Here is a 25,776-nt window from a genome sequence, read left to right on the forward strand (position 1 = left end):
ACAGAGAGCTCTGTATTTACACTCATACAGCCCCTCATGCCCCTCATACAGCAAACGTAACATTACAGGTGCAACAAAAATGGTAAGAAATACTCGAGCTATCGGAGGAAAGCAAAGATCTGGATCCATTCATGTATAAGTGGCTCGGCCAGCGTGGTTTTTACATCACAAATAAGCTCTTTTTTAAATGGCATTTTTTGTCTGTTCCTGATTAACAACAATTTGAATACAAAAATACTTAGAATTGCAAATTTAGGCTTAATCTTATTTATACATGCCCTCAAGAACATGTTAAAAGTACCTTTTTTATTGGAGTGGGTCTTTGAAATGATGATTATTTTAGTCTTTTCACAATGATAGACTTGAGGACACCACAAAAGCTTCAACAAGAACATCAAAGCAACACAAATTTCTATCCATCTTGCATTCCTGCTTTGTCCCACTCAGGGTGATGGGGTTGCTGGTGCCTATCCCAGCTACTGGAGGACGGAGGGTGATGGACAGTTCACCAGTCCATTGCAAAGCCACACAGACACACACTCAAACTAACTCCATCTAGACAAGTCAGTCACCAGTCAGCCTATGCAAGCAAACTCCACACAGAAAGGACAGAGCTGGGATTAAAACCAAGACCTTGTGAGAAGACAGTGCTAACCACTACCCCACTGTACCAACCTTAGAAACTACCATGTCTTTTTTTCTTCCTGGAAAAGGGTCTAAGGAGCAGACTTTATTATGCAACAGCTGGCTTTCGTTTCCAAACGATAAGAAATGTCTGTGAACTTTGGCAGGAACCTTTTTCATTATATTGCAACGTCCTGATGCTTCCAAATGAAATGAGTTGCAGACTGGGCAATGTCCCGATGGTTTCAACACAGTTTGAGCAACATTGTGTCTGTGTGTGTGTGTGTGCACGTACACACATGTATGTGTGTGTTAGAATGCAAAAAATACTGGCAGAGGGAAATATTAAGTCAAATAATCAGGGAGACATCATTTGGGCTTTCAAACTTATGTCAGTGGAGCGGGGAACAAAGATGGACAGTCTTCCATGAAGTAGATCACATTGGAGAGCATTGGTAACCCTTGTGCTATCCTAGGCACTTTAACATTGGGAGTTGGGTCATCTAGACCCACTAGACAGTGCTCTGAACCTTTTTTCTTCAATTATTTGTGATCTTCACTGGTGTCCGTGGATTACATGAAATCTTTCCACCTTTATCCACCTTTGTCGTGGTAGGAATAACATGCAATGTAAGGGTGGGGTCATCTAAGAAAGCACAAAAGCAGGGTTCAAGCTGAACTAATTTGTACAAGATGATCTGGGGAAAAAGCACAATTGATTTACAATTGATTCACATTTAAAGACGCTGGTCAAAGTACAAAAAACTTGAATTCATGGAAGCTGATATCTTATCTTCGCTTTTCTCACAAGAAAACAAAACATAAATGGAGTTCCTGTCCCAGAAGTGGGAAACATGCATGATCCTAAAATCATCAAATTTACAAAAATACAGACTGTAACAGAATTAATATAATGGTGATAAAAAGGGTAATTGATTCCATTGTTGAGCTGCTAACCTATATTTGCAATTTATCCTTTCAAACAGGACATTCCCACACAAAATGAAAACAGCTAAAGTCATCCTTTTATACAAATCAGGGGACAAACCTCAACTCAAAAATTACAGACCAGTGTCTTTACTCTGCCAATTCTCAAAAATACTCACAAGGCTGGAAACTTTTGTTGAGAAACATAAACTAATGTCTGACGACCAATATGGTTTAAGAAAAAATAGATCAACAACCATAGAGATTACGCTACTAACTGAGAAAATTATAAATTATTATGAGGAGTTAAGATTAGGAGTTTTCATCAATATGAAAAAGACTTTTGACATTATCGATCATAATCACATTTTAATAAACAAACTGGAAAGAAGACAGCCGTGGGTGATAATATTGACAAGGGTCAATATTAGGCCCAACACTGTTCATCCTGTACATTAATGACATATACAATATCAGGGAATTGTATAAGTATATATATATATATATATATATATATATATATATATATATATATATATATATATATATATATATATAGTAAGTAGGGAAACTTAAACAATGGTTCAACATAAATAAACTCTCACTCTATGTTGACAAAACAAAATTCATGATTTTTGGAAAGTGCCATATTCCCGCAGATTTAGGGAAAAACTCATCATACACTCACTCACAAAGCACGATTACTAATATTTTCATTGATAATACTGCCATATTTACAGTACAATGTGGAAGTTTGGGGAAATACTAAACTAATTTTACCCAAAAAAGTGCATTCGTACTACAAAAAAGACAATTTGTTTATCAATGTATGGTGTGGATTTATGGAACCAATTGAATGAGGGTTTAAAACAAAGCAAAAGTTGACATGTTTTGAAAAACCTACAAGATGTCACTGTTGGAACTTTACAAGGCTAGAAATGATCAACAAGATCAAATGAACAAATGTTTCTTTCGCATAGATGTTATACAGAGGGATCATTAAATGTTTTGAGAATGAAAGAAGATAAATGGATGTATTCACAATGTAAGGTGTTGTAAAAACACAATTTTTCTACTTCCTATTCCTTTTCGAGGACATTGTTTTGTTTTATTTGTCTATTATATGTTTATTTTTATTTTGTGTTTGAAGGACAAACTGAAATGATTCCTCTATTCACAAGAAGTTAGGGATATTGTAATTTACATTAGTGCTTTTATTGTTTGGTGTGAATTTTCATTAAATCTGTAAAAAAGGCCTTTGATATGATTAATATTACCCCAAAATTAAGCCAAATAATGAAGAGAGCCACTAATAATAGAAAGTGACCATTTTCAATAGCAAGTATTTCCACCATTTGCTGCAATGACAGCTTGACGGTGACATCTCCTGCTCTTCATTAGCCTCTTGATGTTGTTCTGAGGCGTTCCACTCTTTCTCAAGTTCTTCATGCAGTTCTGCCAGGTCACTTGGGGGTCCGATCATCCATCCAGTCTCTGCTTCTGCTGGTCCCAGGCGTTCTCTGTAGCATTCAGGTAAGAGGTCAATGCGGACCAAAACACATGAGACACTTGAACTTCCTGAAGTCCAGCTGTGACAAGTGTGGCACCATGTGGTGGAGCGTTATCATCCATGAACAGAGAGTTGAGGGTGTGCTGGTGGAACTGGAGGATGATGAATTCTATGATGTTTCTGAGGTAAGAACGCGCAGTAATGGACCATCCACAATAACCAAATTGGTTTTGCACTGACTGGTGATGCCTGCCAAGACTGTCACACCTCCTCCACCAGTGCCAACCTTGGGAACCATGTTAACCTCACCTTGCCTTCTCCAGGAACACTGACGACCATCATTTCTGTGCAAAATGAACCGACACTAATCAGTGAACAGGACGGTAGACCACTGTTGCATTTTCCAGGACACACAGTCCTGTATCCACTGTAAATATTCACGGTGGTGTCTTGATATCAGTAGAATCACCTGCTTCATAGAGCGGTGGAGTCGGTTGTGAATGGTTTGTCTGTAAACCTTAGTACCCTTCATATTTGTTAAACAGGCCTGCAGCTGTGTGGCGTTTGCTAAGCCATGTCTGAGGTCAGAGGTCCTGAGGTTCTGGTCATGGTTGTGGTCTGTCACTGGCGGCGCTCCACTCCTGGGACTGTCATAAACTCTGCCAGTAGCTCTGTGTCTTGATGCAAGTCTGCTGATGAGACTTTGAGACAAGTTCACCTGCAACATTTGACTGTCTACTACCAACCTGAAGGCGCTATGACCAGGTGGTGCTGCTCGTCCGTTTACCCACGTCGTGTGTTTATGGCTGTTTGAATGTTGAACTTGGAATGACTTACTGACAAAACCTGCTTTTTCTACTCACAGAATGTTGAAGTTGATGCCACATTGGAACACTTTTTTCAAGACTTTTTTGTTTTTTTTGGGGTATTTCATCCAAGATGTATCCCACCCCTCACCTGATGACACATGGCATCTGCTCAACACTATACCAGTATTTTGTGGATTAATTCATTGAATTTTTTCAACATCAATAAATCATTAAATATTATTGAACAAAAACAAAAGCAAAAAAAAAACCCAAATGTATTGGTTGCATTTAGAAACTATTTTTCAAAAAAGTCCAGCATCAGTCTACAAAGCTTTCGTTGCTGTCCTGACTAATAAAGATATTACAAGCTGTACTTTCATATTGCAAGATTGAATCCCTGATGTAACCTGATCATTTCTCAACAGCACTCTTGTGTCAAGGACAGCTGCTTTCATCCAAAAGCTGAATTGCATCAGATAGAAAACTGAAAAATCTTTTTTTTAAGTGCAAAGTTGAAATGGTATTTGTTGTAATAAAGTCAGGAGAGGTGAAGCCAAGTTGGATGTTGGGATGTCAAGTAAAGCTGCAAACTAGACTTGTAGAGGCAAGAAAACAGAAGAAATATTTTATCTTATCATACGTCTGTAAACGAGGAGAATGAATGTGACTTTTTGACTATAAATAGAAGATAACAAATGCACCAGATACAGCCACTGTTATGAAATCAAACACTGACAACACTGCCATTGCCATTTTAACTGCATTTAATTTTCAAGCATCAACAAAATATTCAATTTATAAAAATACAGAAAAAGTAATGATTGGATATGTTTCTCAGGATGACAACATTTGCTGAGCTGTATGCCCAGCAGATCAAGCAGGCATGTGACTCCCACAGGATCTTTGCTCTCTCATCTAGAAACTCATGTAAAACTGTCAAACATTATGGAAAATGAAACAATTAAACAAGTAAAGCAAAGACATGAGGCTTTTCTATAAAAAAATGAACAATTTCATTACCTACATGGGCATGAGTTAATTTACAGCATCATAAACGGCATGTTCATGAGTACATTAGATAAGAAGGTTTCGTATTATCTCGAACTTCAGAAAAACATGTTTGTCTACTGAGTGAGAGTACGATGTGCACCAAAGAAGAGGCCTAAGCAGCTTCCACCAACAGGGTGGAGCACAGCATCTGAGTACATTTCTGTCTGACAACAGGAGAGCTGATCAGAGGCTTGAAAAATCACGCTGGAACACGCCCTCTTTAACAAGTTTAAACTTGATTTCTGAAAATAAAGTCAGAAAAAGGTGGGAGCTGTTGCTGGTGGAAATGTCAGCCATCTCTGGATGCTTGGAGGAACATTTTCACAGGATGGAGACACTGACAGCAGCTGTGAAGGGAGCATAATAAATGCACATTTGTGACTGTTATGAGGTAATTTGACCATAGTGGGCTGGTTGTGACAGAAGGCAGACATTAAAGACCCAAATTGTAATTTTGGTGTTTTTAACATGTTCTTTTTGTGATGATGGAATGGAGGATATAAATAAAATTAAGCACAAAATTGCATTTCTAAGTATTCTTTTTTTCAAATTTTTGTGAATCAGGAAAAGCCGAAGAAAATGTGGTTAGAAAAAGCCTGTACTTTTTATATATGATTATTATACGGCAAGCTCCATTCTGATGCATCCACTGTCAGACAAACAGATCCATGTATGTCTTTGTTTTCCTTGTCTGAGCTGGAATCTGGATCCAAACTGTACGTCCGGGCAGAACCAATATTGATCTCAATGTAATGTTGGATTGGGGGTGTCAAGGGCTCTAAACTAGCAGGAGAGTGTGTCAACAGATGGATGATGGGAAATGGTCCTGTCCCCAACTCAAATGTAAATTCCTAATGAACTCCTGCCAGTCTGCATATTATAAAATGACAGGTTTTTTTGAATTTGCCTAAAAATGGCCACTGGGAACACTTTAACAATAGATCAAAGGTGATCAGAGTGCGACTTTAAACTTTTGAATTTGAAAAACAAAGATTTACTTTCAGCTAAGAATAACAGCTGTTCACAGAGCTACAGCAATCCTCCTAACATCTCCTTGACAAACAGCTTCTCTCTGTCAGGAGACAACTGGACTTCCCCATTAAGCAGATGAAGCCTCCTCCAGCAAATGCAACTCAAGCAAAGGGTCTTTCTTCCCTCCACAAACAAATCAACTCAATCTTTTTTCAATGAAAATTGCATAAAAGTCAAATGAAACCCCAACACTTCCTTGAGCGTGGTGACATCATCAGTGATGTCATTCAGTTTTAAATCCTATTTCTTTTAATTGAACAAAGCACAATACATCACCATATACATGCATACACATATATACATACCTATATACATACATACATACATACATACATACATACATACATACATACATACATACATACATACATACATACATACATACATACATACATACATACATACATACATACATACATACATACATACATACATACATGCATACATACATACATATATATATGCACATAGATGTATATATATTCACATAAATGTATATATTCAGTAGGTCAAAATTCAGTTTCACAGGCTGCTATCCTCTCACAAGTTGGCTGATGGGATCAACAATAGTGAGACGTGATGGAGACCCCAACAGCAGCTTTGCAAATGGTTGAAATTCCAGCAGATCCAGCAAGTCTCCATTCTCAGATGTTCTGAGACCCTCAGTATGAACAACTGTGAACGTCGCTCAGCATCTCTCATTGAACATCAGAAAGTTGCAGGTCTACCCATGTGTTTGTGTTGCTTCACTCTATTGTGAATTCTGGATTCAGTCTGTTTTCTATGGTATCTGTATGGACTTAATACTGCTTTGCTGTAAGTTTAAAAATGGAGGTGAAAGGTTTACTGCCCTTATTTCAAAGACTAATAAAAAGCATAATTTCTGACACTCCCCTTTACATAGCCTTCCTTCTGGTTTTCAGAAATGGCATTTTCAGAATCTCTTCACCTCCTTAAAACTTAAAAAGCACAAATAAATCTACCCAATTTAAGACATTCATATTTGAGCTGGTAAGATTTATTATTGTTGTATATAGCTAACTGCTTCTTTTAGGATTTATACTGTAAATGTTGTGCAAAATAGGCCCTACAATCAATGAAAGTGTCATTTGATAGCCATCATCTCTAGCAGAAACAAAAACCTTCAGTCTAACTGTTTCTCCAACATTCTGCCCTGCAGGGCATTAAAGGATTTGAGTCTGCCTTTCAGGAAATTTTCTGGCCATGCAAATGAGCAAGTTAATTAAAAAGCAGATCTTTCTAGAAAAGCAAAATCCCATTTTTCTTTTTAAATATGCAAAATTTAAAAACACAATAAATAATAACTTCAACTTTTAATTTGAACTTTAAAAAAAACTGAACCATTTTTTTTAAAGAGTCAGACTCTTTCGTGTGTTTTTTTTCTGACAAAGTCCTGCAGCAGACTCTTGTAATATTCTGTAAAACCAATATATCTCAGAGAGTTTAAAATAATTACTTTTATGGAATTTTATTTAATAAGAAAAGTTGAGAAAATATGTCACTTAAATTATTTATTGTGTTAAAACGACTGATTTAAAAAAACAACACTAACCCTCCTGATGATTTTAGTTTTCTTTCCCCAGTTTTAGACATTTTCTTCTGCCTTCCTTCCTTCCTTCCACATCTCAAAGTTCTGAGTGGTCCCGCTTTGAGGGCTGGGCGAGGTCCCCGTGGACATCTGACCCACGTGACTCCAGTCATAAATACGGAGGGGAGGACGCAGCTCCAGCACAGCCGCCTCCACTTTACGCACCTGCGGGAATGCGCCTACCCGAAGAAGTAGGACTCCTCCACAAACGCACCGTTCCACGCCTGCGCCGTCCCTCCTAAAGGCCCCTCCTGGAGCTCATTTCATGCTCGCTGTGCGCTCGGTTCTGCTTCTGCCGCCGCCACCGCTGATGCTGCTGCTGCTGCTGCTGCTGAAGGCGGTCATGACAGAGGAGCTGTAGCCTACGACGCAGCAACAAGCAATCATCTGTGATCACTGTGCGTCAACGCTGTCCAAAGCATCAGAGATGAAGACCATTCTGGCTGCGTACTCCGGTGTCCTGAGAGGTGAGTCTGCTGTAGTGTCATGAAAACGTCTGTCTTAACAAAATCGTTGAAACTTTGTTTGTTTGTTGTGGAAGCACAATAGTTTTGTCAAAAAACTGTTAATATAGTCAGCTGGAAAACATTGGTGTGCAGGAAACCAAATCTTAAAAATAAAACAGATTTCCACAGCAATATGGACCATTTGTATTAAAACAGTTTTTGCTCTAAGAATTTGAAAAAAAAAATCAGTAATCCATATTTTAGTCAAACTTCAAGGCTCTCTGGTTGTCAAAGTTTTGCGAGACTTTCTTAAACACCTCCAATGGAATTTTCTACTTTTTCTTTTTTGATACGATGAAGTTCTCACTGGAGTCACTTTGCTCTGGTCTGCAGCTTCAGAACATGCTCAGTCACAGCAGCTGCGGTGAAAGCTGTGGGGTCTCTCAGGGGGCTGCTGGACCCATTTTCACTTTTTTTTTTTTTTTTTCTTTGGCAAACGTAGATGAGGTCTGAATTCTAACGTGTTCGCTCCAGCTTCCGGCCCTTTTTATGGGCTGCTTTCTGTCTGATGACCAGCTTGGACCAGCCCCCTGCGGGAGCACCGCTTAGGCATCGGCAGAAACACTCTGGCATACTTGCTGTAGGAAGAAGAAGTCTAAAACAGGAGCACCATCCCAATTTGCTGGTATTGCCTGCAGAATCCTAGAGCTGGGTTATTTTCAGTGAGCGTAGCCAGATTAAACCCGAGATTGTCCTGCTGCTCCTCTTTAAGACTCTGCAGTAAAAGCTTGAAGGCTTTAGCTCAGCTTAATTAGTCTGTTACTCTACTTCCTCTTGGATTTTACATTTGGCTACATGGATCCATTCGCACGAGCTGGATAAGGGAGCTTACATGTGAGTGTGTTGGAGCTTGTTTAATAACAGAACTCAGCATGACTTTGCCATAAAAACATCTTTTTTTTCTTTTTCTTTTTGGGAGGAACAAAATGCAAACAAACAGAAATGCATGAAAGTAAAGGCCACATTTCCCGTTTTCTATTGAAGTTTGCTCTACTTTTCTGGGGTTTGACTGGCCCGGCTTGCTCTGTGTCCAGGCACCGGCTCCAGCATCTTCTCCGCCCTGCAGGATCTGCCCTTAGGACTGTGGCCCTGCAGGTCCAAGATGGAAAAGCATCTGCAGGTCATTTCTGTGCTGCAGTGGGTTGTCACCTTCTTAGCCATGGGTAAGTGTGGTTGTGTGAGAGTTTAGCCCTTTAGCCCCAGATTAGGTATGTCAGATCTTCATGGTTAGCATGCGCTGGCTTCAGTTCTGGTCATTATTGTCCCAATTACTCAGTTTACTGGGAAGTCTTGACTGAGTTCGGGCGGATTCTTGAGCACATTGGGATTTTCTCTCTTCATCCAGGTGCTGCTTGCACTGTGCTGCTGATCTACATTTTTTGCACTGACTGCTGGTTGATAGCTGCAATGTATACTGCCTGGCTCATTGTTGACTGGAACACCCCAAAACAAGGTAAGAAGAAAAATGACAACAAAGCTGCATCTTACTTTGTTTCTTAATCCTCGAGTCACACTGTCCTACATGCTTTCTACCTGCTGAAACACACCCGGCTTTGATGATATAAGGCCTCTGTAATGGCTGATGAGCTAAATCAGGTGTTTGAGCAAAGTGGCATTGGAAGAATGTGGGACAGTGTTCCCCTAGGACTGCAGTTGTGATCTACTTTGGTTCAATGCACAGCACTGAGAGCAGAACTCTGTGTTTGATGGATGGTTGCAGTATAATTGTTAGATTTTTAGCTGGACTCCATACTTTTTGGACCAAATGTCTGATGTTTTTGTTCTGTGTAAAAGTATGAATTTAGATTAGTGTGCAGTCTAAAATCTCGTTTAGATATCTTTTTTCCGTTAAGGACTTTCATGGGTTTCATGGCTTCTTCAGAATTTTTACAGGCTATTCTGATGAAAATGGGGTTTTCTGTGTTTTTAACATGTTCTTGTGGCGTTTTTACGAGACAGAGGACATACATGAAGTAAATTATTCTTAGAATGGCATTTCTGAGTATTGTTTTTTATTCAAATCGTTGTGAATCAGGAGCAGATGAAAAATGCTGTTGGAAAAAGATCCAATTTGTGATGGAAGAAATACACTGGGTCCCGGCTTCACAACAGGAAGTGTGGGTGGGGTTGCTCCATGCCAATGGTCCCACCCACAATTCAGAGGTGCCTTTCTAATGGACTGCCACTCTGCAGAAATTATGTCCTAGAAAATGACACAGGCCTTTTGATTTAGCCTAAATATTACAAAAATAGTTAAAAGACCAATGGAAGTTCTTTTACCAAAGATCAAGAGATGATCGGTGTGGGAAGTCAATGTCTTTGAAAAAAATCCTCTGGGCATTGGTTCATCATTGATTTCACACATTCAGTGAAATTGCGTCTTACCATTTTAGTTTTTAGAAGGTTCTGCACTCCTATTTGCGGTTTCTGTCAATTAAACTGAGTATTTGGTTACAAAAGGGGACTTTTATCCTCTAAAATGCAACACGTCAAGTCAGTTGATCTAAATAATGTAACCCCTTTGCCAATAAAAAGCATTTTAGCCTCCTGCATCTCTGCAAAAAAAGCCAAATTTTTCACATCCAGTGGAGAAAATGTTAGTGAATTGCTCACCAAATATTTCAATTAATGTACCAACTGGGACAGTAATCACAGATCCATAGTTCAGTTCAAGTAATTTACATTTATAATGTAAATAAAGATATTTAAAAAGGTTGTTTTGTTCTTAAAACGTGTGTTGTTTTTTGTTTTATTGTAAATGACTTGAGTTTAGTGAAAGAAATGTTGCTGATGGCCACTGTTTGTTCAGGTGGAAGGAGATCCTCCTGGGTCAGAAACTGGACGGTGTGGAAGTATTTTCGAGACTACTTCCCTGTCAAAGTAAGTAAAACCGTCTCTGTGCCACCCTTAACCCCTGTTACCGTCACGAGAACACGAACGTTTATACCCGTGTGTGCACACTTAAAGGAAGACTCTTTATCAAATGACATATGCATTAAAAAACTCTTGTTGTGGTTGATGAGCTGTGCTCTGATATTCCATAGGACGGTTGATAAGGTTTATCTCGGGAGGGACTTGAACCGTCTGCTCCACGCTGTACCTTAATGTTGACTTGGAGTTTGACATTTGTTCCACTGGACAGCAGTCAGGTGTGTTCAGGCGCAGTGACTGTTCCTGAACCCAGGACAGAGCTCTGTCTGTCAGTGCGGCCATAAAATAAAATTATTGTGATAATTAATAATACATTTTTTGTTATTAGTAAATAGTATGAATAATTAAAATGGATAAAATCAGATGTTATTTAGATCGAGAGGCTCTTTGTATGTTTAAAAAAAACATTATTGTTGTTTTGTTTTTAATTTAGCCATTCAAACTGCACACAACATAGCTCAAACTATGATTAAATATGTTTATGATTTAAGCAAATTAATTTATTATCTTGATTTATCTACAATTTCTTAACTGTTTTTTCTTTTACCTCACGAACATTTTTGTGAAAGTCTGTCAGTTATAATTGTGCTTGCTTGTCTCTTTTTTTTTTTTTCTTTTCTTTTAAACCTTTTCATTGTACACACAATGTGCTCCTCTCATTTATTAATTTCAAGAGGACAAGATAAAAAAAAAGACAAATCAAGAAAATTAACTCGGAAAAAAGAAGAAGTAAAAACTCATCTTAAAGTGTTTATGATTTTAGCTTTGTCTCTTCCAGGGAAATTTAACCTACTTCTGATGTTTCATCCTCTTTCATTTTGTTGTACTGCTTGATGAATTGAAGGTTTATTTCAGTGCAGATCAAACTGTGGAGTGTTTGCACATTGTAAACCAAACTGAACCGGCTAAAGGCCTCGGAAATCTTTGGTGCAAACAGAACGGTTTTGTCCTGCTTTTGAATAGGCCGTCTCAGAGGCCGAAAGAGGAGCTGAACTTTGTTGTATTGACCTCATTATGTAGGGGCCTGTTTTTTTGTGAGTTGATGTGATCAGATGGTTGATGCCAGCTGTAATCTGGCATGTTTGTCTTGATGGGAGGGGGAATATTTCTTTAAAATGCAATGTTTTTTCTCACTGCTTTTTTAATGGGTTACTCACTCACTAGAAGTGTGTTTAGGTCTTCGTGTCTTATAAGCTTGGATCATTAAATCGCAGACAGTCATTTTGCGTTGAGATAAAAGTACATTTATGAGTTGAAAGCAGCTGGTCAAAGTCTGAGGTGGTGTTGTGAGTCAAAGTGAGGGCCTCTGCATGTCTACAACGTGACTGATAGGAAACCAGTAGATAAAAGGCTGATTTTCACTGATGCACAAAGGCTGCTCTGTACTTTTTGCAGGACCCCAAAAAGTCTAGTTTAACCACCAGTCCACCGCATCTTTTGTCCCAGCAGTACTGGGTGCTGAGCGCTCCATCCGTCCTCCACAGTTGACCTTTCAGCCCTCTTTAGGCCCAACTCAGCCCAACTTTAGGTGCGCTTTATTATTTTTATTGTTATTCGGACCTGTGGGTTTGAACATAAAGGGTCCAAAGGAGGGTCTAAGGGCAGGGATGCCAAGTTTAGCTTAGTCTGCTTAGTTTAGTTTAGCCAATACCCATTGAATTCTATGACTTCATTTTCTTTATGATTTCATTTTTATGGTATAAAGCCCATTGAGACGACTACTGTTGTAATATTGGGCTATATAAATTAAATTGAATTGAACCTGGAAGTTCAAAGGCTGATGCAGTCTTCTACCGTGTAGGTTTACAGCATGTGTGCTGAATCTTCAGCTGATAAGTGTCCTAGCTTTAACCAAACACAGACTGTGACCTAGATTTGTTGCACTACCAAAATGATTGCATTTGAAATGCAAATTGTTTATTTTAAATAGATGTGCAGAGGGAGAAGGATTTAAGCATCACTGTTCTCTTGTGGGCCTCATTTCTCACTAGTGGAATACACTTGGAACACAGTTCCAATGTCTGTGACGTGAATCCACACATTAACTCAATGTGCTCCTTCTTTTTCTGACCCAACCTTTCTGAATTTCAAGGTTCCAACTGTGAGCCGTTTGTGGAACCTGCACTTTTTAAAACATACCTTTGCAGAAGGAAAAGCAATGGTGAACTTCACTGTTTTCATGTTTTTTGTCTTCCAGCTCATTAAAACCCATGATCTTCTGCCCAGCCGGAACTACATATTTGGCTACCATCCGCATGGTATCTTCTGCTTTGGTGCTTTCTGCAACTTTGGGACTGAAGCAACAGGCTTCTCCAAGAAATTTCCCGGCATCAAGCCCTCCCTGGCGACTCTAGCAGGAAACTTCCGCTTGCCTGTTCTTAGAGACTACCTGATGTCTGGAGGTGAGAAGATTCAGGAAGTTTTGGGGCTTTTGGACCTCTTGAAATGTTAGCTGTATAGTAGATAAATGTTTGTGTAGGCACAGACCTTTGTTCGGTTGCACTGCTTGAATGACTGATTCAAACTGATCTGCTCATTCTGCTGATGGGAGAGCTTTGATTAATGCTTCCTCTGCTTCTAGATTAAACATGGAAACCATACGTCGGTGTGAATTATTGCAGATGTTGTTCAGACAAAGATTCTCTTTTTTTTTTTGCTGTTTCTGAACAGGCAAAAATTACAAAAAGTGTAAATGTGTTGGAAACCGGAGTTGCAAATATCATTGGTTTTTTCTCTCTCCTCATTTTGTCTCCTTTAGGCATTTGCCCAGTGAACAGGAATTCCATCGACTACCTGCTGTCATGTAACGGGACTGGAAACGCCGTGGTCATCGTGGTTGGAGGTGCAGCAGAATCTCTGCACTGCACGCCAGGCATGAACTGTGTCACCCTGAGGAACCGGAAAGGCTTTGTTCGACTGGCGCTGCAAAAAGGGTGAGAGTGGCAAAAACAACTTCAACCAAAGCTGTTGTGATCGTGGAAATGCTATTCCCCATCGTGAGGTGGAGCAAAACAAATCCTAGATTACATTCAGAAAGGTTAAACATGTCACCAAATCTTTTATGAATGTGCTGTGTTGTCCTGTTCAGGCCTGGGAGCTCCTTGTGGTATGTAGTGGCCTTTCAGAGGGGTCCCACTGTGACCTGGGGCTGCCCCCATCTGGGCATTAAACTCCTTTACTACCACAAATACTAGCTGCAGGTCAGAGGGACCCGTCTGTGTATTTTATTAGTCCAGAAGAACCTTATTCCTTCTCAAAAGTGCCAGAGGATTATCATATCAGTAGGTTCAGCTCGTCCAAAGAAGCTTAGGGTGGGTTGGAAAAGACGGGCAGTTATGTAGCCCTTCATTCATAACAACTAGGTTAGCATTTCAGCCATATTAAGCCTGCAGTGGGATTTCAGGTCACTTTGGGCACACAATCTGGTACCTTTGCTGCTTTGTTTTATATCTCATACAATGGAATCAAAGAGACTGCCACTAGTCTCTTAAAAGCAAAAACAGACTCTACATGTCTTTAAATTTTAAAGATGTGAGGCTGAAAAAGGCTCTTGTTCTCTCCATAAAACGTCATTATTTTTTAGTTTTTCATTGCTGAGACGGAGGGTCTAAGGGACGAAATGCCCAGTTTATCTTAGCCTGTTTAGTTTAGTTTACTTTAGCAATAAGCTATTTTATTTTCTGTCTTGTGCAGTTAGAGATAATTTGAGACAATTGTGTTGTGGTATTGGGCTATATACATATATATATAATTGAATTGAATTGAAGTATATTGCATAGCCAGAGGTTTAGAAGACACATTCATGGAGCTGTGTCCCTGTTATTCCTCCTGAAATTGATCTCAGTCTTTGCCTACTGTTGATTTAAGACTCGTCACAGATTATATTGGATTTCCCAAATGTCAGTTTAAAAAAAGTTCCTCTTTGCATAACCCCCTTACATAATTGTAATTCCACCCAAAACAAAAACAGACCTGTTTTCCAGGAGTAATGCTTTTGGATTGTACTCTGATAACCCTTCTGACAACCTTTGTGGCCCAAACTGGTTCTGGACCAGTACACGAGGAAAAAAACTGGAAATGATCTTGTTTTAGAAGAACTGACAACACTAAAGTTAACACTCCACATGGATGCTATTGATTAGCTCAGGGTTCTGCAGCCTTTAACACAGAAAAGGACATTTGGTCCAGATTCTTACTGACTAGAACTAAAATGATTTTTTTATTTTTTATTTTTTTTAATTTAGCTTGTTCCACACCCTGGGAAGAAAACACACGTTTCCTATATGACAGTACTACTCCCGGCCAACTGAGCTAGAGCTATCCAGCTGCCTCAATAACTGAATTATAACCTTTTTGTGTATTTTTCTCTATATAACAATGTAAGAAACCGCTTGGTTTTGGGGGTTGGGGGGAGGGGGGCTGGTGCTCACAGCGCAGGTTTTAGAGGAACACTTAGAAATGTGTGACTGAATCAAAATGCCACTTTGGGGTTGTTTATAGTAACGAATGCATATTGTAATACACTTTAAAAGCTCAAAAAAGTTCATTTTGCATGATGTAGGCCCTCTAAATTAAAAAGAAGGAATAATACAACATGGCATTTTCTGTCATTATGACTTTGGGGCACCTTCATCCTGATTTTATATTTTTATTGACATATTTTCACATAGTTAAATGATTGAGTTCCAATTTTTGGGTCTTTGTTTGCCTTGAATTCTGCATTTACGAACATTTTGTCAACAGGCTGAAGTTGGATGGAGAATCCTTCTCTGTTCACATGTCTGTTTGGTGTGTAGAAAAAAAAACTTTTTGAGAGATTTTGCTCATTATGGGTTCTTTTTGGGTTTGCCTAAATTTTGTTTTACTTGACAGTGCTGGAGTTTGTTTTGTGTTTCCCTTAAGAGGAGGAAGATTTGGTAAATTGCTTTTCCTTTGTTTATTCAGGTCCGACTTGGTTCCTGTCTATTCTTTTGGAGAGAATGACGTTTACAAGCAGGTGATTTTTGAGGAGGGAACCTACTGGAGAGCCATTCAGAAGAAGCTGCAGAAGATCTTGGGCTTTGCTCCTTGCCTTTTTCATGGAAGTGGCCTTTTCTTTAACAATTCCTGGGGCATTGTGCCTTTCTGCAAGCCCATAACTACCATAGGCAAGTTCATCACAGTTTTTCTGTTTTGTGCATGACTTGTTTTCCCTCACGTTTGCTTTATATGGTATTAATTTTTCATTTTGTTGTAGTTGGAGAGCCAATTACTGTGCCAAAGATTGAAGATCCAACTGAGGAGATGGTGGACCTCTACCATGACATGTACATCAGGTCTCTTCAGTCCCTGTTTGACAGGTTTAAGACCAGGTATGGTCTGAAAGAGAGCGACATCCTGCACGTTCAGTGAGGAGATAAAGAGACGTTGCTGAAAATCCCAACATCCAACCGTTTTTTTTCTCATTGTGAATTTGTTGCTGGTTCATCACTGAACGTCTACCTGCACATGTAAATGCTGGTTAAAGATGCTGATTGCAGTGCGGCAAACAAAAATGGGTGAAGATCTCTGCAAGGGGAGGGCAGATTTAAACTTTAGTGACCTCTAACTGCTGCCTTTGTGTGGACAAAGTTACACTTCATGAAAAGCAGTGCCTTGTTCTGTCTTTCAATTTTTTCCCCCCCATGAGATTCTGTTTGAACTGAGCAGAGTTGCAGTCTCCACCAGATAAAGCTCTCGGTTAAACCTGAGACTTTTAAGACATGACAGTGTCTTTTCTTTGAGGTCCAACGCAGAACCTTATGAAGTGCTTTATGACCTGATTGAAATGCTCAACGCACAAACAATGCAAATTAAAGGTATGACTTTGATATTGGAATGAAAAGCCCAAAGCTTAATTCAGCCAAAGACAAATGCTGTTTCCTACGTGCATTGATTGTTCATGTATTTGTATACACTTAAAGTGTAAGCGTTCTACAGGGTGGATTTATATTGTGAATAGATGATGTACACATTTCTATGATTATGTATGAAGCCATGAAGTATTGATTGTATACTGTAGTAGGAAAAAGAAACAGTTGGAAAGCTTGTCCCTCAGTATTTTTCATGCACTTTTTGTATTGCATATTCTAAAGAAAGTCTCCAGAAAAAGGCCTTTGGAGTTTTTCCTTCTTGTCCCTTGACAGTTGTTCTGCTGCGTGGTGTTGTTCCCGTCTTTATTCAGGTTTGAATCTACAAGACTATATGAAATCTACACCATTAAAAACTCGATTCTTTAAATCGTCAATGAAAGTTTGAGCAGCAATGGTAGAAAATAATGTATGTCATAAACCTGGCATGCGATTGTTAGTCCATAATTGTGCTTATGAAGGGCTTAAACCTTGCTGGTGTTAAGTTACTTTGCATTTGACTGTGCATAACAGTTTTTCACTAATGGAACATGGGAAGTTCTGGGAATCATCATCCTGAAGGCTGAGAAGCAGAAAGATTGGTAGCAGGTGTTAAAGAGAATTTATTATTTTTTGTGGACTCACCATTGTGGCTTATTTCTAAGAGCAGTGTAATCTCTGTGCAATACATTTTATAGCAATAAACAGCAAGACAGACGTATGTGACAAAAGATGTCTTCTGCCAATATTTAAATTAAATTTTGTATGTTTTCATGAACCGTGTTCTTTTGTGTGTTTCCCTTTCCTGCACTTTTCTATAGTTGCAGTACAGGACCTTACTCATGGAATCCATTGAGATATTTTTTCTTTTAAGGGGGAAAAAAATTAAAGCTTCTGTGTATTTCTGGAAATTGAAATGAGAAGGAGTAATCAGAAAATTAAACTGATTTTCCAAATGAATGATGTGGAACATGACAATTTCTTGAATAAATAACAATAAAAGGCACAAACACAATTTTTTTATAACAATATGTTTTTAATTGGTGTGAATAGATTCTGTTTGTTTTGAAAGAGATGCCTTCACAGCATATCATGATTTGGCGGTGACTGGGGCTGACCATGGGGACCAAAGGTCTATTTTAGGCAATACTTTCCTGAGGAGCCAGGAAATGATAGCTGTAGAATGATAATCACATGTTTTTCTTTAGTGTTGCACTCTGACTGCAGATATAGAGGTTTAGCTTGTTACTAAATGTGTTATCTAAAATTATTTCACAACTTATGAGATATTTGGTTTTATTTTTTTTAATAAAACCATTAATTTATCAATCAGGATTTAAAAAAAACAGCATTTACTCCCCAAGCCATCACACACACCCACTTTCTCCTTGGAGCTAGCGGTGATCGGCTAAACTCTTTCCTTTTCTATGCACAATATGCAAATGCATCTTTGCAAAAGTTCTGATGTTTGTTGTCATGTGTGAGATCCAGACACGCTGCTGAGGTCGACTCTAGGAGGATGTCATGAAATGGGCGGCACCAACAAGAAGCAAAAATTGAGTCGTCTTATTTGGTTGGAAAAGAGCTGTGAAAATAACTAATATTCAATTAAAAAAGTAACTAAGTTCTTTAGTGTGCCAAAGTTAATATATTATAAAATACATGGATATTGTTTACTATAAAAAGCTTAAGAATATCATAATATTGGCCATTCAAAACTCCTATGGCCTCCAACTCTGTTCCTTGTGAGCTTCTTCCCTGCTTGATTTGCAGCTAACCCTGCTTCAGTAATCACTGGTCACCTGGATCAGGTGTGTTCTGTGTTCTGTCAGTCAGAAACTGGGATCACTCAATCCATCTAATCATGAATCAGCTTCTTCCATCTAACCCTGTCTTCTGCATCCTCTACTCTAACACCAGCTACCTTCAGGTCTTCCTTCACTGCATCCATAAACCTCCTCTTAGGTCTTCCTCTGGATCTCTTGCCTGGCAGCTCTAGACTCAGCATCCTTCTACAATAGATTTACTGTCTCTTCTTTGGACATGTCTGAACCATATCAGTCTCTGACTTCTTCTCCAAAACCTCTAACATGTGCTGTCTCTCTGATGTCCTCGTTCCTGATCCTGTCCATCCACTCCCAAAGAGAACCTCTGCATCTTCATCTCTGCTTCCTCCAGCTCTGCTTCCTGTCTTTTCCTCAGTGCCTCTGTCTCTAGGCCCAACAACATGGCTGGTCTCTCCTCATATTTGTACACCTTTCCTTTCCTTTGAGCTGAAACTCGTCTATCACACATCACATTTGACTCTTTTCTCCATCCATTCCAACCCGCCTGCACTCGCTTCTTAATTTTTTTTCAACTCATCCACCTTCTTTATCTCTTCCCCCTGTAACCTCACTCTTCCACATGGGTCCATCTCATTCACCCATATGTACTTCGTCTTGCTGCGATTAACCTTCATTCCTTTCCTTTACAGAGCTAACCTCCACCTCTCTAGCTTCTCCTCCACATGTTCCGTGCTGTTGCTACAAATCACAATATCGTCTGCAAACATCGTAGTCCATGGTTATTCCTGTCTAACCTCATCTGTCACCCTCTCCATCACCATTGCAAAAAGGAAGGGGCTCAGACCTGATCCCTGATTTAATCCCACCTACGCCTTGAACTCCTCTGTCACCCTCTACAAAACACCCTCACCACTGTCTTACAGCCCTCATACATGTCCAGCACTGCTTTAACACACTTCTCTTTCACTCCAGACATCCCCATATAATAATACAGTTCCTCTTTGAGCACCCTGTCACAAGCTTTCTCCACTTCTGCTCTTAGTCTGGCGTCAACTACTCTTTCCCATTTTTTCATTGTATGGCTCATCAGGTTTATTCCTCTGGTAAATTGAGAGCTTTGCTTTTTGGCTCAGCTCTCTCTTCACCACAACAGACCGATACAGCGACCGCATAACCCCGGACGTCGCTCCAATCCGCCTGTCAATCTCAAGCTCCAGTCTTCCCTCACTCATGAACAAGACCCCAAGGTATTTAAACTCCTCCACCTAGGGCAGGGACACTCCACCCACCGAGAGATGGCAAACTACCTGAACCGCAACCTTAACGTGGTGGGGGAGTTTGAGAGCTCGAGTGATCCCAGGAGCTAAGCTGTCTGGGGCTTAGGCCCCTGGTAGGGTCTCCCATGGCAGACAGGTCCTGAGTGACGAGCCAGACAAAGAGCGGTTCAGGACCCCCTGATGAAAGGAAACAACAAGGACCCGATTACGTCGCCCGGATTGGGGTCACCGGGGCCCCACTCTGGAGCGAGGCCCGGGGTTGGGGCTCGCAGGCGGGACCGGGGCTCTTCCCACAGTCCCCGTTCGGGCACAGCCCGAAGGAGCTACGTGGGACCACTCTCCCATGGGCCTACCACACGTAGGAGACCTCAAAAGAGGCCGGTGCAATGTGGTTTGGGTGGAAGTCAAGGGCGGGTGCCTCGGCGGCCCAAACCCTGGCCATGGAACTTGGCTTTTGGGACCACTGCACCATGTCCATTGAAATCTGCACCAATGACAACTCTCTCACTTTTATGGATGCTCATCATCATTTCATGAAGGTCCAACCAGAATTTCTCTTTCTCCTCCAGCTCATATCATATCTATGGGGACCCTTGAAAACCAGTAGATATAAAATCCTAGGCTTGAAGGCTGCAGGATCATACTCCCAACGCTATGTTTTTCCCGGCGTGACTAGTGCGCCCTCTGCTGGTTGCTGAGTGTTTTTCAGAAAGGGGTTTCTTTTGGAACAATTGCAAACCTTGTTGTCTAAAAAACACGTTTTATACTGCAGAAAATACGCCATTTGAGAAAATACGCAACAATTATACATGAAAAATCATTTTCTTGATTATCACCTGTCAGTTTATTGTTATAAGGCTGCAGCCAAAATCCACTTCAGATGCTGAAATGATAAAATTGGCAACTTCTTCCATTAATTTGCCTTTGCGTTTTTTGTTTTCATGGTACGAGTATAATCTTTAACACTTCACAAACTGGCGATAAATACAAATTAGGAAAAAACGAAATTGTGTGGATTACTGTATTTGCATTGAGTTTAAAGACAGTTTTTATTTATTTATTATAAAATGCTCATTTGAAGGAATAGTTTGAAAAAAAAGAAAATTTAAAAAGTGAAATTTCCCTTTGGTGTCAGCGCTTTAGCATAGGCTTCCACTGACAGCACAGTCAGCTTCGTGTCACGCTGCTTTCTGCTACTTCCTCATACTTTGCAGATTTGACACATTTGACAGAGACCCGCCCCTTATTTCACGACGAACAGATGAGTCAGCCAATAGGAACAGGAATAGCCACCAATAAAGCCCCGCCTTTATCTGACAGACGTTGTTGTGAGCCAATCACAAAGCTGCGTGACCATTGACGGATTTCCGAATCAACCGTAGCAGAAAAGCCAATACTTTGTTTACGTACCGCCGGATCGCCGCTGACAGCCGCAGCAGAGCACAAGAGCCTGCGCGCCTCGTCTGGTTGGTTGTGGCTTCGGAAACTTTGAGCTAAGTCTGGACTATGGGGGTGTTCTGCTGAATGAAGCAGAGCCGCTGAATGCCGACGGGAGGATGAACTCCATAACCGGTCGGGTCCTCTCTATTGCCCCCGCTTCTTCTGTCACCAACTCTGGAGCCTCATCCTCTCGAGCCTTGCACGTTGAACTCACATCCCAGCAGGTTAGCGCCAATCTCTTGACTTTTCTTGACTGTTTGAAAGGAACATAAAGGCGCAGACTTTACCCCGCCATTGTGTTTCACGTTAGTTTGCAGGTAGACCTGCTGGCTGCTGATGGGAGGCCTGGCAGCGCGCTAACTATTGAGCTAATTGGAGCTAGCTTGTTGATGATAGCAGAGAGTAAATAAACGCACCCGTTTTTACACACCGTATTTCGAATACAGTTACTGGCTACTATTTTCAAAAGTATATATTTTTTAATTATTGCTTTTGCTTAGTAAATTGAAATGTTTTTAGTCAGACTTGGTGTGAAAATGAAAACAGAAGTTTGCGGTACGTGGAAAAGAAAAGTGACAGCTCAGCTAAAGGTATCACAGTGGCGTTGCTGCACTTTCTCTGCACAGTTTGACTTAGAAAATATCTTCGTCTGAATTTTATAAACTGAATTTCAAGATTCCTTTGATGGTGGTCTTGTAAAAAAAAGCTCATGTTGTTCCCTTGACTTCTCTCTTCATTCAGTCTTTCATTCATTCTCAGAGCAAACACGACCCAAGTTGACATCTGGCAGTGATTTCAAAAGTCAGCAGAATGATGGATGAATAAAGTTTTTCAAAGACACCATATTAAAACAAAAAAATGATATTAGTTTGATATTAGATATGATATTAGATAGTGACATGAGGTTTCCTCCTTGGCACATATTTTCAGTCCAGCTCGTTTGTAGATGCATATAATTTTCAGATGCATACAATTCATTTAAGACACAGTTAAAGAAATGGCTCATTGACAATCAGAACTGCCAACACTAAGTAAACCTCCTGTCACCCGTGAGAAAGATGACAAAAGTCAAGTAATTAATGTTTAGATTCGTGTTCATTCATTAAAACACTTTTTCAATGTTCCTTGTTTTAAAAAAAAGTTTTATCTATCTATCTATCTATCTATCTATCTATCTATCTATCTATCTATCTATCTATCTATCTATCTATCTATCTATCTATCTATCTATCTATCTATCTATCTATCTATCTATCTATCTATCTATCTATCTATCTATAGCGTGATTCTTTTATACAATGTTGCATGCAAAGATGTCATTCTTCAATGATTTCTTGACAAAGTAGGTCATTCTGACTGAATTCCCAAAGTAACTTTATTGTACATGTTTGGTGGTATCTTTCTATAACAGGTCACCATGTTTGCTGATGCATTTTTGTGGTCAACATTCCTTCAGCTTTGCTTTTGTTCATTTTGCACAGTTTCTAATCTGCACAACAGCCATTCAGAGGAAACTAGCACATCCGATTGCTTTGTCACACCAGTTGTATGGCAGTATATTCATGTTGCTTTAGAAAGTCCGATCCATCACGTTTGTTCTATCAAATCCTCTTTTAAAGCTTGTGGTCTTCATAAATCCAATAAGAAGTCTGCAGTGACTTCAAGGTTAGGGTTGAAAATTTACCGTGGAACAATTGGCTTTCTGTGACTCTTAATCTTAAAGGGAATCACATGACTTGGATTTTTTTTCTTTATGGCTGGCCTTTTTCTTGAGAAACTGGGCTGGTTGGTGAAGAAAAGTTGTGCCATTTTAAAGAATAAAATATCTGATCACGAAGCCTCTAAAGACCACCTATGTACTGCACAGTCCCGTTGGTATGAACATTATGTGTTTATACTCTTTTATTTATCCAGCCATGTCTTCATAAACCTTTGCTTATAAAGGATCAAAAAGAAGGACAGTTATTTATCTAATGGAAAAAAATTCTCCATTAGTTTGCTACAATTAATTCTACAACACTAGTTGTTTTTTCTTAATCGTCACTAAGGTACATGTTACACAATGAAAATTGACCTCAGTACATGTTTTAGTCAATTAAGCTTAAGAAAGTACTGTTGAATAATAAAGAGTACAGTATACTAGTAGAATATCTGTAATCTGGAGATCTTTTACTATAGAATAAAATATAATGGAATAGAAATTTATTTAAACTGATTTGCTATCAAATACAGCAGATTATGAATAACAAAACAATAGAGCATTAACAATTAAGTAAAAAGTAAGCAAAAGTAACCAGCTTCTTTGTAATGGTTTGTTCCGCACACCCCTATCTATATTCATTTTTTGATTGATAGCTATTTTTTTGACCAGTTGCTTGAAAAGAAGTTGGAAGAAGTGAATTTATATAATCCCACCCCTTTTTGTTTTACTAAACTTTTTTTTTCTTTAAATATTTACTAGGGCTGCAGGATAGGAGGGAAAACTCACGATATGCGATATTAATGATCAATATTGCGAAGACGATATAATTTGCGGGAAATTAACCAATAGCAAAACAACCAAAAAAATAATTTCCATTTTACTGCAACAGTTTAAAAATCATACTCCAAATGACCTTCCTCTATATAGGAAGCAAAAAAAGACATAAAAGGGCTCCATCCAATTGGTTAACAACTTGAAGGCGTCCTTCCGATTGATTAAATGCATAAATTGATTTATTTTGTTTGTTTAATACTTCAAAATTCCATAAGGTCACCATTTATTGCAATTTTTGCCGTCTTTTTTGACATGCATATTGCACAGCTTGATATTGCGATAACGATAAATTTGCTATGTATTGTGCAGGCCTAATATTGATCATAATCCAGTTCTTAAACTCTGTTTCATTTTATTCATAGATCACCAGTGCAAATGCAGGTCATTTAGCAAACCAAGAACTGTTATTGATATCAAATAACAAAATGAAAGTGTTTAAGTAAGGGTTAATGGCCTTCAAGTGTGCTCTATCGGAAATAACGCACGCCGTGGAAGTGTCGGATGGTTCAGGCTTCAACGGCGTGCGTTAATTCTGATAATGCACACTTTGAAGGCCATTAACCTGCTTATACCATGGTCACTTACAAAAGAAATAAATATTCAATCAGTTTGTAGTACTTTATTCTTGTTATTTTTACGGTTTGGGTCGCTTTTTTTCACAATAAGCGGCCTATTTGTTACGTGGAGCGGCGCGTTGTCATGTTACCGCGACAACGCACCGCTCTGACCACCGATCTCGACTGCAGCGGCAAAGGAAAGCGATATATATATGCTGGTCGTCACGATGGCTTAAATAAAACATCAGTTCAGAAAGTTCACCTCTTACTGCTTGTTTTTGTCCAGATGATAAATCTTAAGTTTGTTTTAAAGAAGCCAGCGCAGTGACACAGAACATTTTAGCTATGTGACTGGAACTTCTTCTTTAGGCGTGCATTATCACCGTTGATTATCACTTTTTAATGCACACCCAGCAGCCAATCAGAATCGAGAATTCACCTGGACCATGGTATAATGATTGATTTTTTCCTTCTGGGTTAATGGTTTATTTTTATAAACACGGAGTTCATCTTGAAGTGTTGTTCCAAGTTTTCCACTTGTTTCTAAGATATTGATTGTGTTGACTCATTCATTATGGGCTGAAAGTCTCCTTATTTCCTGCGTTAGATCTCAGACTCGTCCATTCATCTCCAGTAGCTGTTTCTGACTGATCCTAATGACTGTCATGTCAACTCATCGAGTGCTTTTTCAATGTCTTCAAATGTAATAGTCGCTGGGCTTTTCTTCTGGGCCACGCTTTTACAATAATTTTGCAATAAAATAAGTTTTAAGACCCTGCTGCTGAGCACAAACATGTAACTATTGGCATTGACCTGGAACTGGAAATCTCTGAAATAGATTTATTTGTGTTTGACCACTGAAGAAAGATTGGTTTGAGTCCTTTGTCTACATTTCAACCAGTTTTCTTCTTCACCCTGCAGGAATCTGTATTTTTATAAACTTGTTAATTGTCTGATGCTGAGTTGCGTTGAAACCAGAGGTTCAGTCTGTGTGTTTTATTTGTACTGAGATAGAACATTACATACACTAAATTAACTTTGCTTCCTTTGGTTTTTAGCCTGTTGTTAAATGATTGTCCTCCTCTGTCTGTCATTCTCCTTCCAAACAGAGACGGCTGCGTCATCTACGGAGTATTGCTGCCAGGAACATAGTCAACAAGAATGGCTCTCCTCTGCTGGACACGTATTTCACCCTCCACCTCTGTGTAGGGGGTCGCATCTCTAGAGGTTAGTGTTCTAACTAAGCTCACACACGTTGACTAGCTAATTTGTCTGTGGAGAATGGCTGAGATCATTCCAGAACAAGAGCCTATA

At 39.4% G+C, this 25,776-nt stretch overlaps 2 protein-coding genes across 2 annotated transcripts in view; both read left to right on the forward strand.

Moving 5' to 3' along the window:
* Nucleotides 1–7,692: 7,692 nt before the first annotated feature.
* dgat2 (diacylglycerol O-acyltransferase 2) lies at nucleotides 7,693–17,825 on the forward strand. Its single transcript, XM_004076639.4, has 8 exons — nucleotides 7,693–8,028; nucleotides 9,102–9,230; nucleotides 9,413–9,520; nucleotides 10,877–10,947; nucleotides 13,196–13,400; nucleotides 13,757–13,931; nucleotides 15,943–16,145; nucleotides 16,235–17,825. The coding sequence occupies exons 1-8, from the start codon at nucleotides 7,989–7,991 to the stop codon at nucleotides 16,387–16,389; spliced, it is 1,086 nt and encodes a 361-aa protein (XP_004076687.1). The 5' UTR covers nucleotides 7,693–7,988; the 3' UTR covers nucleotides 16,390–17,825.
* Nucleotides 17,826–21,259: 3,434 nt separating this feature from the next.
* uvrag (UV radiation resistance associated) overlaps nucleotides 21,260–25,776 on the forward strand; it is a 111,369-nt gene continuing 106,852 nt past the window's right edge. Inside the window, exons 1-2 of the mRNA XM_011483812.3 lie at nucleotides 21,260–21,593; nucleotides 25,572–25,689. Of these exons, the coding sequence (XP_011482114.1) occupies nucleotides 21,486–21,593; nucleotides 25,572–25,689 (226 nt within the window). The 5' untranslated portion in view covers nucleotides 21,260–21,485. The remainder of the gene's footprint in view (nucleotides 21,594–25,571; nucleotides 25,690–25,776) is intronic.

This window comes from Oryzias latipes, chromosome 14 (genome assembly GCF_002234675.1).
Source record: "Oryzias latipes chromosome 14, ASM223467v1".
NCBI classification, from domain to species: Eukaryota; Metazoa; Chordata; class Actinopteri; order Beloniformes; family Adrianichthyidae; genus Oryzias; species Oryzias latipes.